Here is a 13,787-nt window from a genome sequence, read left to right as displayed (position 1 = left end):
AGTCAATGCAGACCTGGAGGTGGATTGAGAGCTGCCATTATACACAAACTACTTGTAGAGAGCATGCCGTCCCAACTATAGTTGATGTTTGGACATGTGAGGCCACTTCAAGTGGAGAAATGACAATGCCAGCACAAGAACACCCGCCTTCCTCCGGGTATATTTGTAGAGGCAAGTGTGCTCCATAGCAAGCAGGACTTTCAGAGGAATAAATAGATACAATTTTGAAAGGCGATTTCATCAACTTGTTTTCTATAAAACATAGTGTTAGAGCTCAATACATTTTTAAAAGGAGGAAGAAGGGTACAGCCAAGAATTGCAAGGCAAAACTAAGTAAGTCATTCTTGCAAATTAGCAATTGCGTTGATTGCTTTTAAAAAGTAATATGATTTCTACTCAGTTTGCTGATGACAATGTAGTGTACACACACTCAGAGGATAACCTCCAAACCATCCTAAATATCTTTGCAGAAGCTTACGAAAAGCTTGGCCTATCACTCAACATCCAAAAAACCAAAGTGTTGCACCAACAAGTACAAAATAACCCCTCTGCAGCGCCACAAATCCAACTCAACGGTGTAACATTAGAAAATGTTGATCACTTCTTCTACCTAGGAAGTTATCTTTCCACAAGGGCCAACATTGATGCCGAAATCCAGCATCGTCTTAGCTCTGCGAGTGCGGCTTTCTCCCGATTGAAGTGCAGAGTGTTTGAGGACCAGGACATTCGCAGGGAAACCAAAATGCTTGTTTACAAAGCTATTATACTACCAACCTTACTATATGCTTGTGAAACATGGACCACTTATAAACGCCATCTCCAACTCCTCAAAAGATTCCATCAATGGTGTCTCCAAAAAATTTTACACATCACTTGGGAAGACAGGCGAACTAATTTCAGTGTACTGGAAGAAGCAAGGATCACCAGTGTTGAAGCAATGATTCTTCAACATCAACTTCGCTGGACTGGTCATGTTGTGCGGATGTCTGATCATTGTCTTCCAAAGCAACTACTCTATTCTGAACTTAAAAATGGAAAGCGTAATGCTGGTGGTCAACAAAAGAAGTTTAAAGACTGTCTCAAGGCAAATCTTAAAAAAATGTGATATAAACACTGACAACTGGGAAACACTGGCCTGCGACAGTTCTAATTGGAGAACAGCCTTTACCAAAGGTGTCATGGGCTTTGAAGACACTCAAACTCAGGATGCAAGGGAGAAACATGCTAAGAGGAAGGCATGCTTGGCAAATCCACACCGTGATCAACTCCCGCCCGGAAACCAATGTCCCCACTGTGGAAGGACGTGTGGATCCAGAATTGACCTCCACAGTCACTTATGGACTCATTGTTAAAACCATTTTATGGAAGACAATCTTACTCAGCTACAAGTGATCGCCAAAGAAGAGGAAGAAAAAGTAAACAGAACTGAGGCAAGGGTGCTACCGGGGCTGGGAAGAGCTGTTCTGTGTACTGGAAGAAAAGCTCTCATTAACACAAATGGGAGCTTTTATTCCAACCCAAAAAGAATGTGTGGGGACCATGATCCAAACTGGAGCCTTAGCAAGGGACGGCCCCCTTTTCCCAAGGGCCAAATATGGACTGGGTTCCTTTCCCCTGCTATTTACCTTTATATAAGGCATTTGTGCTTTACTAAAAGATGCTTCTTAGAAATTTCTTATAAAGTTTCTTAGAAAGACGGTGGTTCTTCTAAATGTTTATAAATTGCTAGATAAATTGCTATCTGCTGATTTTTTAATACATCTTTCTTTATAATTCTGATTTAGCTAATAATGTATGGATAACTTCAGTAGTTTTAATATAACACACTTTTTTAAAAAAATTGCTTTTCTGTTTTATCATGTCATCAATGCATACTGTTACAGTCATACATAGGATAATAAGAAAGAGAAATAACATAAATATAAGACATCTATATATGAATATAACTTATTTCTCCAATTTATTTGACTCTTATAAACCTTAACTTTTACTCCCACTGTTTCCCTGGTTTCCTATCTACTATCTTTTCAGCTATGTTTTCTTACTCTACTAAGTTGTTTTCATTACCTTACAGTATCCTACCTTGTATCTTTATTTCTTAATCTATTTTCTTTAATCTATAATGTCCAGTCCTCTTTTAAATTATTAGCATCTTTATTTCTTAATCTATTTGTCATGCTGCCAAATTATTTATATTCTAATATCTTAAGGTGCCATTCTTCTCATGGGTATTTGGAAAACGTTCCTCTAAACATTTCTTAAAGTTCGTTATACACTGTCCCCCAAAATTCTTTTATTCTACAAGACCACCATGAATGGTAAAATGTGCCGGCTGTTTCTTTGCACTTCCAACTTAGGTCACTTTTTGCTCTAAACATTTTGGCTAGTTTACTTGGTGTCAAACACCACCTATGAATCTTTTTTAAGTAGTTCTCTTTTAACGCATAATTAGCAGTGAATTTTAAATTTGTTTTCCACAATTGTTCCCACAAATTCAAATCAATATTATGACGCACTTATAAGATAGGCAGACACATATAATATAGACGGCGATATAGTTATTTTTTAAAAAAAAATCCATGCAATTGCTAATTGCATGAATTCCAACTAATTTGGCCCTCAATTATATGTTACATTGATGTATGCATATTTACTTGAGAGGCTGGGAATAAGTCCCATGGAATGCAGACATTCCTTTGGCCAACATATTAATTACAGTCTGGAACCAGAAGTAAAGTACTGATAGCCATCAAAACACAGAGAGCACAGCAATCAATTGCAGCTCTATGTTTCAAATCTTTATGATAGAATGCCTCCATTATATTGGTGGCAAAGTACAGTGAGTTAACAAGCTGGTGAAATTACCTGAGTACTAGGGATTAGGTGTCACTGGATATATGATTTCTTCATATCTACAGGTTTTTTTTAGTTGAGCACTGAAGGAACTATCTGCATTACATTACAATAACTTAAACTTGGGATAAATTACTGTGATTTAAATACTTCCTTCTATAACAGTTCAACATGCTGCATAAACTGTCTATGCTATTCAATGAAGCCCATAGGAGAGCAACTACTGCTGTGTAAATACTCCCTTTATTAATGTTTAATTCTCTGCAAAGAGCTTAAAGTTGCATGAATATTATATTGTCGGTTTGTTTAATTTTAATATTTGTATACTCGTAAAAAACATTCCATGAATCAGATAAGATAACCAGATCACATATAGCTTAATAACTAATAGAAATGGTGAAGGAATTAAATTCAGTTTGCATTTAAAGGTGAATTTAACTAATTGACACTTTCCAAAACAACAAGAGGACCAAAACACAGACATCCTTGGAAATTTGCACTTATTTGAATTTTCCAATGCAACTTCTCCAATCAAGCAATGCTTACAAATGCATGTATTAGAAAGCATGCATTAAAATGAATATATTCATTAAAATAACATACAAAAATGCATTCTATTGGGAGAAATCACTTGCAAAAATGTGTACATTAGTTAAAACTGTTTATTGGGAGAAATTTGCATTAAAATGCTGATGAATTTTGAGGGTGAGCTTTTTTAAAAATATATATATGAAAATTGCTGCAGAAACATGGAAGAAAAAGAGAAGCTGAGAGAATCAAAATTAACTGACCTTTTTGCGTGCCGAGGTCCCCAGGTCCACCCCAATAACTCACACATCACACAGAAATTTTTGTTTAAGATTTTTGGCATAATTTTGGCCACAACTTTATTAAAATACAAATTTGTGAGTGGTTGCGTAGGCATTGGTTGCGACTATCTGCCCCCACCATGGGGGACAGACTGACATTCCGCACAATGCGAAAGTCAGAATAGGAGAATACACTTGGGGGTTACGCGGAGCAGGGAACCTGCCCTCACCCCAAATGCAACCAGGAGCTCATTGATATGGCCCGAGCCCCCTTGACAGAGTGGACAAGCAATAGTTAGCTCCCAATTCCTTTAACGGAATCCCTTGCAGCAGCAGCATTAGAGGGGCAGGCACAGCCAATCCATGCCCCTCAACCAACCAAACCATAAACCAATGCCTAACCGCGAACCTTACAAGTTGTGACGATTTGCTATGCGGTAGGCAAAAACCAAATGGCCCCAGCCAATCAGCCAGATGGACAAAATTCCTACCAGGCCCCCGCTCCAAAGCAGACGACCCCATGACAGGCATAGCAAGGTCAAAGCGAACAACCCTATTCTAGGGAGGGAGGGACGGGCAATCCGATGCACGGGCGAAAAGAGGAAGCCCTAGCCTCGTGCAAGGAGTTTTAGTATTTCTGGCTGTCAATCAATAAATGGCAACATTAACTTCTTCCCAACAACAAGGGAAGCCCCAATCGCATCAGTGACCAACGATCAATTAGCCCGCCCCCCAACTTTGGAGTGTCCTGGCGGCCCCAACTGCAACACGTGCTCTCCATGAAGGAGAACACGCTTTATCCCTAGTAACTAAGGAGCAGGAATTAAATTTGACTCAATGTGTCAATATAGGCATATAAAAAGCAATATTTGTAAGTATAATGTTCAGATTATTAAAAAGACCACATTATTCTACAAGGAGAAAAAATAAAAAGCATCAAACAAGCGCAGGCTGGTTCCTAAGATAAAAGGTCAGAGTAATAATGAGTTCTTGGGCATTTAAAACTTCTGCAGGATAGATTTAATTATAGCTTGCTGATTTCTTATTGTCTTTAATAAAGTAGAACCCAGAAGAAGAAACATTAAACCATCAAAATTAATTTTTGTCACTTAAATGTTAACATTCTTCCTTGAAGGTTGAGAACAAGAATGTTCTCAGTGTGAAGAAATTATATGATCAAAGAAATTGGGAGTTTACAGCCTCAATAAACTCAGTTTTATTGATCTATATGAAGGAGAGAAGAACTTATTGAAGGTTCATGTGGGGAAAATATTGACCTTTCATGAGTGTGTAGGCAGGCACCCTCCATAATTCTAAAGTAGGAAATATTATGTTTGGGTGTAGATATAAATACAAGTCTTTGTTTTGGGACCAAACACTCACATGCCACCCATTTCATCTCTGCGTTCCCCCCCCCCCCCCAAGCTTTATTATCCTGGTTTGTTAACTGACAATAAATCACAGTGGCCTGATTTCAACAATCAAATCTCCTCTTAATAAGCCAAGATATGAGTGTTTTATGCACACATACAGAATCTTTACTTCTCCCTTTGCATGAGATGAGATTAAACCAGAAGTCTCTACCTGATTGTTGTTTCCTGTTTTCGCTAAACTGAGAAACTCTGGTTACCAGCTTAGCAGCAAGCCAGGATATTAAATCATGCTTTCAAATCCTGAAACTATTATTAACTAGAAACTTCCTGACTTTATTGTTCACACAGCGGCGTAGCGTGGGTTGTCAGCACCCGGTGCAAGGCAAGTAATTTGCGCCCCCTAACCCGGGGCAAGGCAAGTAATTTGCGCCCCCTAACCCCTAACCTGCCGCCGCTGCCAGCTTCTTCTTGCTGCTGCCTGGTCTGGTCTGGTGTGGTTCTCTCCCGCGCTCAGCGCTGCGCTGGGCGGCCGCTGCACTGTCCCTCCCCCAGATAGTCCCTCGCTCTCTCTCCGCACCGCACGCCTGGCACCCATCCCCTCCACAGTGGGTGGCAACCCAGCGGCTCGGATCGGATTCGCACAGCCAGCACTGCAGTGAGAGAGAGTGAGTGAGCCAGGTAGGGGCAGAGAGCTGCGAGTGCGAGCGCCCCCCCAGATGTTGCGCCCGGTGCGGCTGGCACCCCCTGCACCCCCCACGCTACGCCACTGTGTTCACATCATGAAGGGAGGAGCCAGGGAATTCATGTATGAGCAAATCTCAGTTGCTTAAGTCAAGATATGGTCATATAAATTCTGCATCTCTGTGTGTGTGTTCATTATAAAATGAAGATACGATGCTTCAGAAGGGTAAATCATTCATTATTCTTAAAATGCACTTTGGGCTTTCTAGACAGCTAGACTTTCTAAAAAAACATGCGGGCAAGATTGTAGCTAATATGTGTGATATACAGTGCAAAAAGAAAGAAACCCAACAAACAAATAATCATACATCTTATTCTTTCCAAACATCCCACTCTGTGCTCTAAGTGTGGCCATTTTCTTAAAAAGCAAGGCTCATAATGCCCATAGCTGCTAGCTTAAGTAGATGCCATAGTCTAGTTTAGATGTAACAGCAAACTATAGTTTGTTGCTGCATCTGAGCTCAACAAACAGCCATTTGTCCAAACCACTTTGTGAACAAGCCACTTTATCAAATCAGAATCTGATAGGACACAGCAAAAAAAAACCCCTCTATTTATTCCTATAAACAAACGGAAGATTGATAACTCCTCCCCTCACATGCAAAGGGAATAAGGGAACATACAGAGTAACAACAAACCAGCCCCTTGTGTGCAGCCACCATTTATGTCACAGATCCCCATCTAGTTGGAAATATATGAATAGAAGCCTACTTCTGTACATACAAGATTCTTACGTGTATTTGGGAAGTTGATCTTAATAATCTAATAAACACATTTGTCCAATGTTTAAGTGGAAGAAGCGTACATTGCTGCAATATAATTTTTAATGTGACATGTGCTATAAACTACTTATCTTGGAATGAAAAGTGTGAGGGGAAAACAAATGAAACTACATATAAATTCATAATTAAGGAAAGCTGAGGTTTTACTTACGGTAATCACACTCTAAATAGAAACCAACAACTGTGAAGTGTGTGAAGTAAAATCCATTTTGGGGGGGGGGAGAAACACTGTGTGTAAGAATAGGTATACTTGTCTACTGAAGACAGTTTAATCCTCCACTAAACTGGATTATGTCCATTTTATAATGCATTTTTAGGAAGATATAAGAAGCTCAAAATTTCAGAGAAGATGGACAAAGGTAATATCTGATATATGCTGTAAGGAACTGGGAGCATGTAGCTTTGACAGAATATTATGAGCAAACATGACAGCAGCTTAAAATATTTGAAAGGATGCTGTAAAGTAGGAGGAGAATGATGTAGCAGGGTCATTGTAAGATGGACAGAAAGAAATAAGTCGTGGAGAAGCAAGTTAAGGTTGAATATACAAAAATTTCTTCTTCCTAAGTAAAATGGGTGATAATAAAATATGATACCCAGGGTAGTTGTATAATTTCCTTCCCCCTTCTTTTTTAAAAACGAAATTGGACAGGCTTTGGTTTGAAATAGTTTAAGTGAAGACAATTTGTCTATAGATGAAGGCAGAACTAGACACTCTTCTATGCTTTCCCCCTAATTTTATGGTTCTCTGGTTTCTGAAACCTTGTTATTGGAAAGACTACAGGCCAGCTTACATAAAACATTTTTCGTCCACCCTAATAAACTCATTTTCTATCTACAATCTACTATTGAAGTTACAGGAGCACTCTTTGACTTGAGGGGGGAGAGGAGGAACACAAATCCCTAAGCTGTTTGTCTATGATAGCCAAAGAAACAGATAATATTTGCATAAGTATGTCTGGCAGATTACAACTTCATAGGTGGCCTTTTATCCCTCACTGTTAAGAAAAAGAGTAGCAGGATCTCTCCAAAAGAAAGGGAAGGGGCTAATGATAGCTACAGTATTCCAAGGGCTTATTATCTCTTTGCTAGCTATCTGCTAGCTTTGTCTACACCTAACTGAAAATATCAATAAGTACAAATACATACAAACATAGATACATATACTGCATGGTTCTTGTTTGCATATCATTCTTTTTTCAGATTATAGGAGAGTGTTTCTTTAGAGCAGGTACTCAATCAAATTTCTATATCAATCAAATTTCTATATCAATCAAATTCCTATATCAATCAAATTCCTATATTCTTCCTCATTTTGATATTAGTTTTTAAAACACTAGAACAGAACAGAGCTAAAACCCTTGTCACTCTCTTATATGTTGCTTCTGCCTTCAACATTTGCCTCACTTTCTGTGAAACACCAGTCTACAAATAATCCAGTTTTTTCAAACATATGTTGTCTTAATGAGACAATATTTTTAATCAGTAAATATTGACACCCACAATCAAAATGCTTCTGATCAAATAACAGCCATTTGAAAATAGGTAAAATTATTCTAAAAATGCCATGTTGACACACAGATACATAAGTGGACTAAAGCAGAATGGACTGATTTTAATGGGCTGATGTTTTTAAAAGATATCTTGTTTAATATTGTTGTTCAGTGCAGACATTTTGGTAGGCCAATGGTTCATAATAAAAATGCTATGATATGGGGACTTGAGTGTAGGTGTGGAAGCCTGTTAACACCAGAACTGCATTCCTTCATGGGGAACCTTCCGTGGAGCACATAACAGTCTTGGAAATGGCCACAGCCACAGCCATACCCCATTCATATACATCTATGCAACCCCCTTAACCCCTTGCCATGAAGGAATCTTTTGCCCAACGTGGGGCTCAAACCCACAGCAATAAGATTATACCCACCCATATACCTTTGTATCCTAGGCTGCATTTGTGATTTCTAAGATAATATTTTAGTTTCCTGTTAATTATGTTGCTTTGAATGTATACTTTACATGTGACTTTATTCAGTAATATTTTATTCTGGTTTGTTTTATTTGATGTTTTAATGCTTCTTAAAAATATAAAGCGGTATGGAAATGAAATTATTATTATTATTATTAATTGCAGAGCATAAATGATAGTCTGTTTTTTATATAAAGATCATTTGTTTAAAACAAAATAAAGTTCTCTGAAGGCTGTGTGTTCTACCTTCCACAGTGTTGGAGTACACACACACACATCCATTTTTCTAACAGACACCTCCTTCCCCGACATTTTTTTTTTTTTAATCTCTAACACATATTTACATGAGAGATTAGATATTATACTACTGGTGCTGGATCTGCAATACAAGTGTGGGATTCTTAGCAAACAGAAAGGCCATAGAGCAAATTTTGCTTCATTTCCAAGAGCCAGAGCTCAGCAGCAGAGTATCTCCAGTAAAGGGTAAGAAGGAGCCCTACTTAAAACATCCTGGAAAACCTTTGCTAGTCACTGTGGACAATGGTGAGCGCTATGGACCAATGGTCTGATTTGGTATCTGGTAGCTTCCTATGTTCCTATTCATTTAAATACATTCATATCACATATGTTGGCTTGTTGGGTGCAGAGTTTGGATTTTCTGAGCAAGGATAAAAGTCAGAGCCTCCTGGATACTATTCTAGCCAACAGGTACTTATAGCAAGCCCAAGAGGAGCAGAGAACTATTTTAGTTTGCCTTGCCAAAGAGCTTTCATTCAATATTGCATTGCATTTCCAATGCAAAGGTAATCATAGCTGAGAACCATGTTTCTGCAGCTTTTTGATGGCCCCTTTATTCAATGCATCCTCCCTGGGAATTTACCATATACTCTGCTCACTCTTTTCCATTCCCAACACTCATTCCCCCTGTTTTCCATTAGTAGAGAATGTTATCTCTGCTTCACAGGCAACTGTGGGGAACCGGACCAGGGGCGGTGGGGAGTCTGCATCTAGCTGGAGTGAAAGAATAATTGTGCATCCAGTCCAATCGAGATTCTGGGTTGTCCTTATTAAACTAACAGTTAGCCACATTTTCTTCAGGATGAAGACTAGATGATTTGCAATTTTTTACACAATGTGCTCCTTATATGGAGCTGCAATACTTGAAATAGTACACAGTCAAGCTGACATCCCAGTTCATAAACAGAAATAGTCTGGCATTTCTTCAAGATATTGTCAAGTGTACTGAAGCTCGGGCACTGTCAACAGTTTGCCTTACTCACTGAGTATAGCACAGTACTAGATAACAGATTGGAGTGACACAGGTCGGGCAGTAAACAGTTTGCCAAAGGCATCCTTGAACCATAAAAGTAGACTAAGAAACACAGGAGGAGAAAGAGCTGTGTCTATACCATGACTATCTCTCATTGTAGATCTGCATGAAATAAGAGAGATAGTTCCTCTCAAGCAGCTCTTGCGAACAATACATTATGGGTCTATATCGCATAGGCCAGCAGAAGGGGAAACATGTATAGAAGAAAATACAAGCTTGTTTTGAAAAGAAACCTGCCAATACATTTGTCAGGAAGAATAGTTTGGTTCCAAATTACTGATTCCAAAACTAACAATGTGTTTGATGAATCAGTTTGTAAGACGGGCAAAATGGAAATTGCTGTCTCCTGCCCCCACCGCTGCCATACCCCACCAAGCACTTCTGCTGTCACTGCACTTCATACCCCGCCACTTCCACTGAGACTGTGCCCCAGCTCTTGGGGTGAAGCAGGGCACCTCCTCAAGGTGTTGCCGCTTGGCTTCTCCCCTGGGGGGAGCCAATTGGCAACGTGGCACCCTGAAATGCCTAACCCAGTGGGAGCCAGGGCACTCCTTAATTGCTTCTCAGCTTCTCTGCCTGGGAGCAGGGAACATCTGTGTTGGGTGCTACACAAGTGATCACAATCCAGCTGTAAAATTGTATTCAGAGCATCTTTTGCAACCATGTGTTCAAACCACAAGAAGAAAACTATGGAAGACTGCTAGGTTGTCCTTCCTGGATTGGGATATACAGTGGTACCTCAGGTTACATACGCTTCAGGTTACATATGCTTCAGGTTACAGACTCCGCTAACCCAGAAATAGTGCTTCAGGTTAAGAACTTTGCTTCAGGATAAGAACAGAAATCGTGCTCCGGCGGCGCGACAGCAGCAGGAGGCCCCATTAGCTAAAGTGGTGCTTCAGGTTAAGAACAGTTTCAGGTTAAGAACGGACCTCCGGAACAAATTAAGTACTTAACCTGAGGTACCACTGTACAGTAGTTCTTCACTAGACAGCACATCCACTAAGTTAACTAAAGTTTATATGACTATGAAAACTGCAGCCAACTTTTTCTTTAAAATCCCAGGTGTAATAATTTGTTCTTAGCTGCAATAATGTTGAGTCTCTCTCACACACACACTTTAAAAATTTTATACTTAAAGCTATAAAAAATTAAAATGGAATCCTTGGGGAGCATAATTTCATAAGGAAAATAGAAAGAGACAGGCTGATATTCTGGCAGAAATGTCTTGTTAACTCTAGAAACTTTTCCCTAAATTAATTTACAATTTAAACAAGGAGGCAGATTGTTTATAATTTTGCTGTTAAATAGATTGAAATGAGAAGATTGGTTCAGATATACTGACTTGTCTTTGCATCCAATCCAACACACACATAGAGAGGGTTCTGTATTGCTTTGAGGTCTGACACACCACCACTTGCCCAGCATGGCTGTTGAATAAAGCAATGTTCCTTTCTGTGAATAAGGTTCATACTCATTCAACAGAAGCATTTGATATACTAGATCCTGAAGCTGCTATGATGAACAGGTTTTTACAGTGAAGAACAGTCACATTTCTAGTTGTTATCCATACAATAGTTTTAAACTTATACGTAGAGTGGATTTGAATAAGAAGGGTTCTAGCTTCTGGTCAAAAATAAAAGTGGCATTATTAACTTTAAAATCTCTGAATAGCTTCTTTTTGGAATATTTGAGAGATGTGCCCCCATTACTTCTTATAAACAGAGATCAAGAGAAAATTGCTTTTCTGGGGCCAGGGGGACACTCCATTTATATAATTACCCTCACAGGAAAGAAGATCTGCTACTCTGGCCCATAGCAGAAAAGTGGAAAAGCACTCTACTTTGGTTTGCAAGTATGAGAGATACTGATGGTATCTTCAGAAGGAGTCATGAGAACTGCAAGGGCACATTGTCTGAATTCCACAGAATTCACTCAATATTGATACTGACTGTTCTACAGTCTTCTTACAAAACTAAACACAACATACTGTTGAAGAAAAGCAAAGACAGTCATACCTCAGGTTAAGAATTTAATTCGTTCTGGAGGACCGTTCTTAACCTGAAACTGTTCTTAACCTTAGCTTTAGCTAATAGTGGCCTCCTGCTGCCGCCGTGCTGCCACTGCATGGTTTTTGTTCTCATCCTGAAGCAAAGTTCTTAACCCCAAGGTACTATTTCTGGGTTAACGGAGTCTGTAACCTGAAGCGTCTGTAACCTGAGGTACAACTGTACATTTCCTTCTCCTAAGTTTCTGGTTAATGTATGTGTTGCTTTAAACCACACAAGGGCACTGTTTATCTATTAACCTAGCCAGCACTTGTTTGTAAACTTCTTTGTCTAAGTTAACTCCAACCTAAAAGCTGGGTCATTTTGTTTGTTGTTCTTTACAGACAAAATTTCTACTTTTTCTTTCTTATCTCTACTCATCCTATAAATAGTCCTTGCATGAATAAAGCCTCTGAACTCCAGAAACTGCGACTACCTCAATATAATTCATCCAAGCTGCAAAGTCTGCTAACACATACATACCCCAAAGTGCTTTTTCTAATCTTTAATGTTATTGCAACAAACCAAGTATCACTTGCTAAGTGTTTACTTCTTCATTTCTTTCCCAACTGGAGTGTTTTAAAAACGAAGTTGAACCTGGTGTTGATTTAAATATGTGAAATAATTTATGGACAATTATTGGGATAAGAACTCTGATGACCATGGGCATGACTTAGCCAACATTAAACCGCTTGAATTTTTCTTGATGGAAGATATTTAAGTGCATTCTTAATTCATCTGTTAAAATCTATTGTTCTTGAAAGTGCATGATCTGGGCCAGATTATATCTTTTTTATTTAATACATTTCAAGTTTTAAAAAATTGACTAATTTACAATTTAAAAAATATTCCGAAGACAACATGCATTATGCCCACCAGAAGGTATTCCTTACCCATTGGGTCTAAAGTCAGGCAACGGTCTATCCAAGGGGAGACGATCACTCAGGTAAGCATTGTAGCCATAATACTGGAATTGTTTGAGGGCAATACGTCTGTTCTCGGGGCTCAGATCCTGACCCCAGTGAGCAAAGAGGGATGAATCAGTGAAAGCCTCTGCAGGATTTTCTTCTGGTTTCAGAGGTGCTTCTGTAAAACAATAATATATATGATTTTCTTTAAGAACAACAATGCAATTTAGAACTTTTATTTATACAAGGTAATGTTCAGGTTTGGGGCAAATTTGTAAGTTTTTACAATGCTACTGTAATATTTCACAAGATCCAGCCTGGTTGGCATCCGTCTGTCTCAGGAGACAATGGAGGAGTGCGCCTTTGGGACTGAAGTCAATCTGTTGGCAAGCCAGACTTGGCTAAACACCAGCCTGGCCTAGGCTGGCTATACAAAAGCTTTCATAAACAGGTAGCAACCATTCAATGAGCCCAATATCTTTACTCCAGAAAGATATGTATCTAACTACACAAAGCCAGTCTGCTATCTGGTCTTTAACAATAGCCAAATTCTGGCACAGGTTGTCCAAAACACTGCCAGGTTTAGCATGTGGCCTGATTATTCAGTGCGCAAAGCATTAGAACTTCAATCCTAAAAAATTGAACAGCCGCAAACGCCTGCAAAGCTGGAAACCATGTTTTCACACTGCAGATCTATTGGCACTTGCAGCTTTTACTGATTCAGTGGGTTCTAAATGTTGTTGTGAAATATTGTTTATTTAAACTAATTTTCATGACTTTTAAAAAGGATGTTTGTAGCTCGCCTTGAAAATGTTAGACTGAAAGGTGTAACATTTAAATGAAGCAGTCCATATCTTGTGTACTAAGCAGTCAATAAGATGCTTTACTTGTGCCTTTATTTTAATTTTGTTTACTTTACATAGGGCCATAGCTAGGGGGTGGTGAGGTGGGACATAACCCATAAATATAAACAT

General features: G+C 39.0%; 1 protein-coding gene across 2 annotated transcripts in view; it reads right to left on the bottom strand.

The window, feature by feature from the left end:
• GALNT18 (polypeptide N-acetylgalactosaminyltransferase 18) overlaps positions 1-13,787 on the bottom strand; it is a 369,938-nt gene that overhangs the window by 133,096 nt on the left and 223,055 nt on the right. For both annotated transcript variants that reach the window (XM_081013763.1, XM_081013762.1), the window contains exon 2: positions 12,799-12,991. In XM_081013763.1, coding sequence (XP_080869889.1) covers positions 12,799-12,991 — 193 coding nt within the window. The remainder of the gene's footprint in view (positions 1-12,798; positions 12,992-13,787) is intronic.

This window comes from Podarcis pityusensis (genome assembly GCF_964106645.2).
Source record: "Podarcis pityusensis genome assembly, chromosome: 1".
Classification (NCBI taxonomy): domain Eukaryota; kingdom Metazoa; phylum Chordata; class Lepidosauria; order Squamata; family Lacertidae; genus Podarcis; species Podarcis pityusensis.
This window is presented reverse-complemented; position numbering and strand designations above follow the sequence as displayed.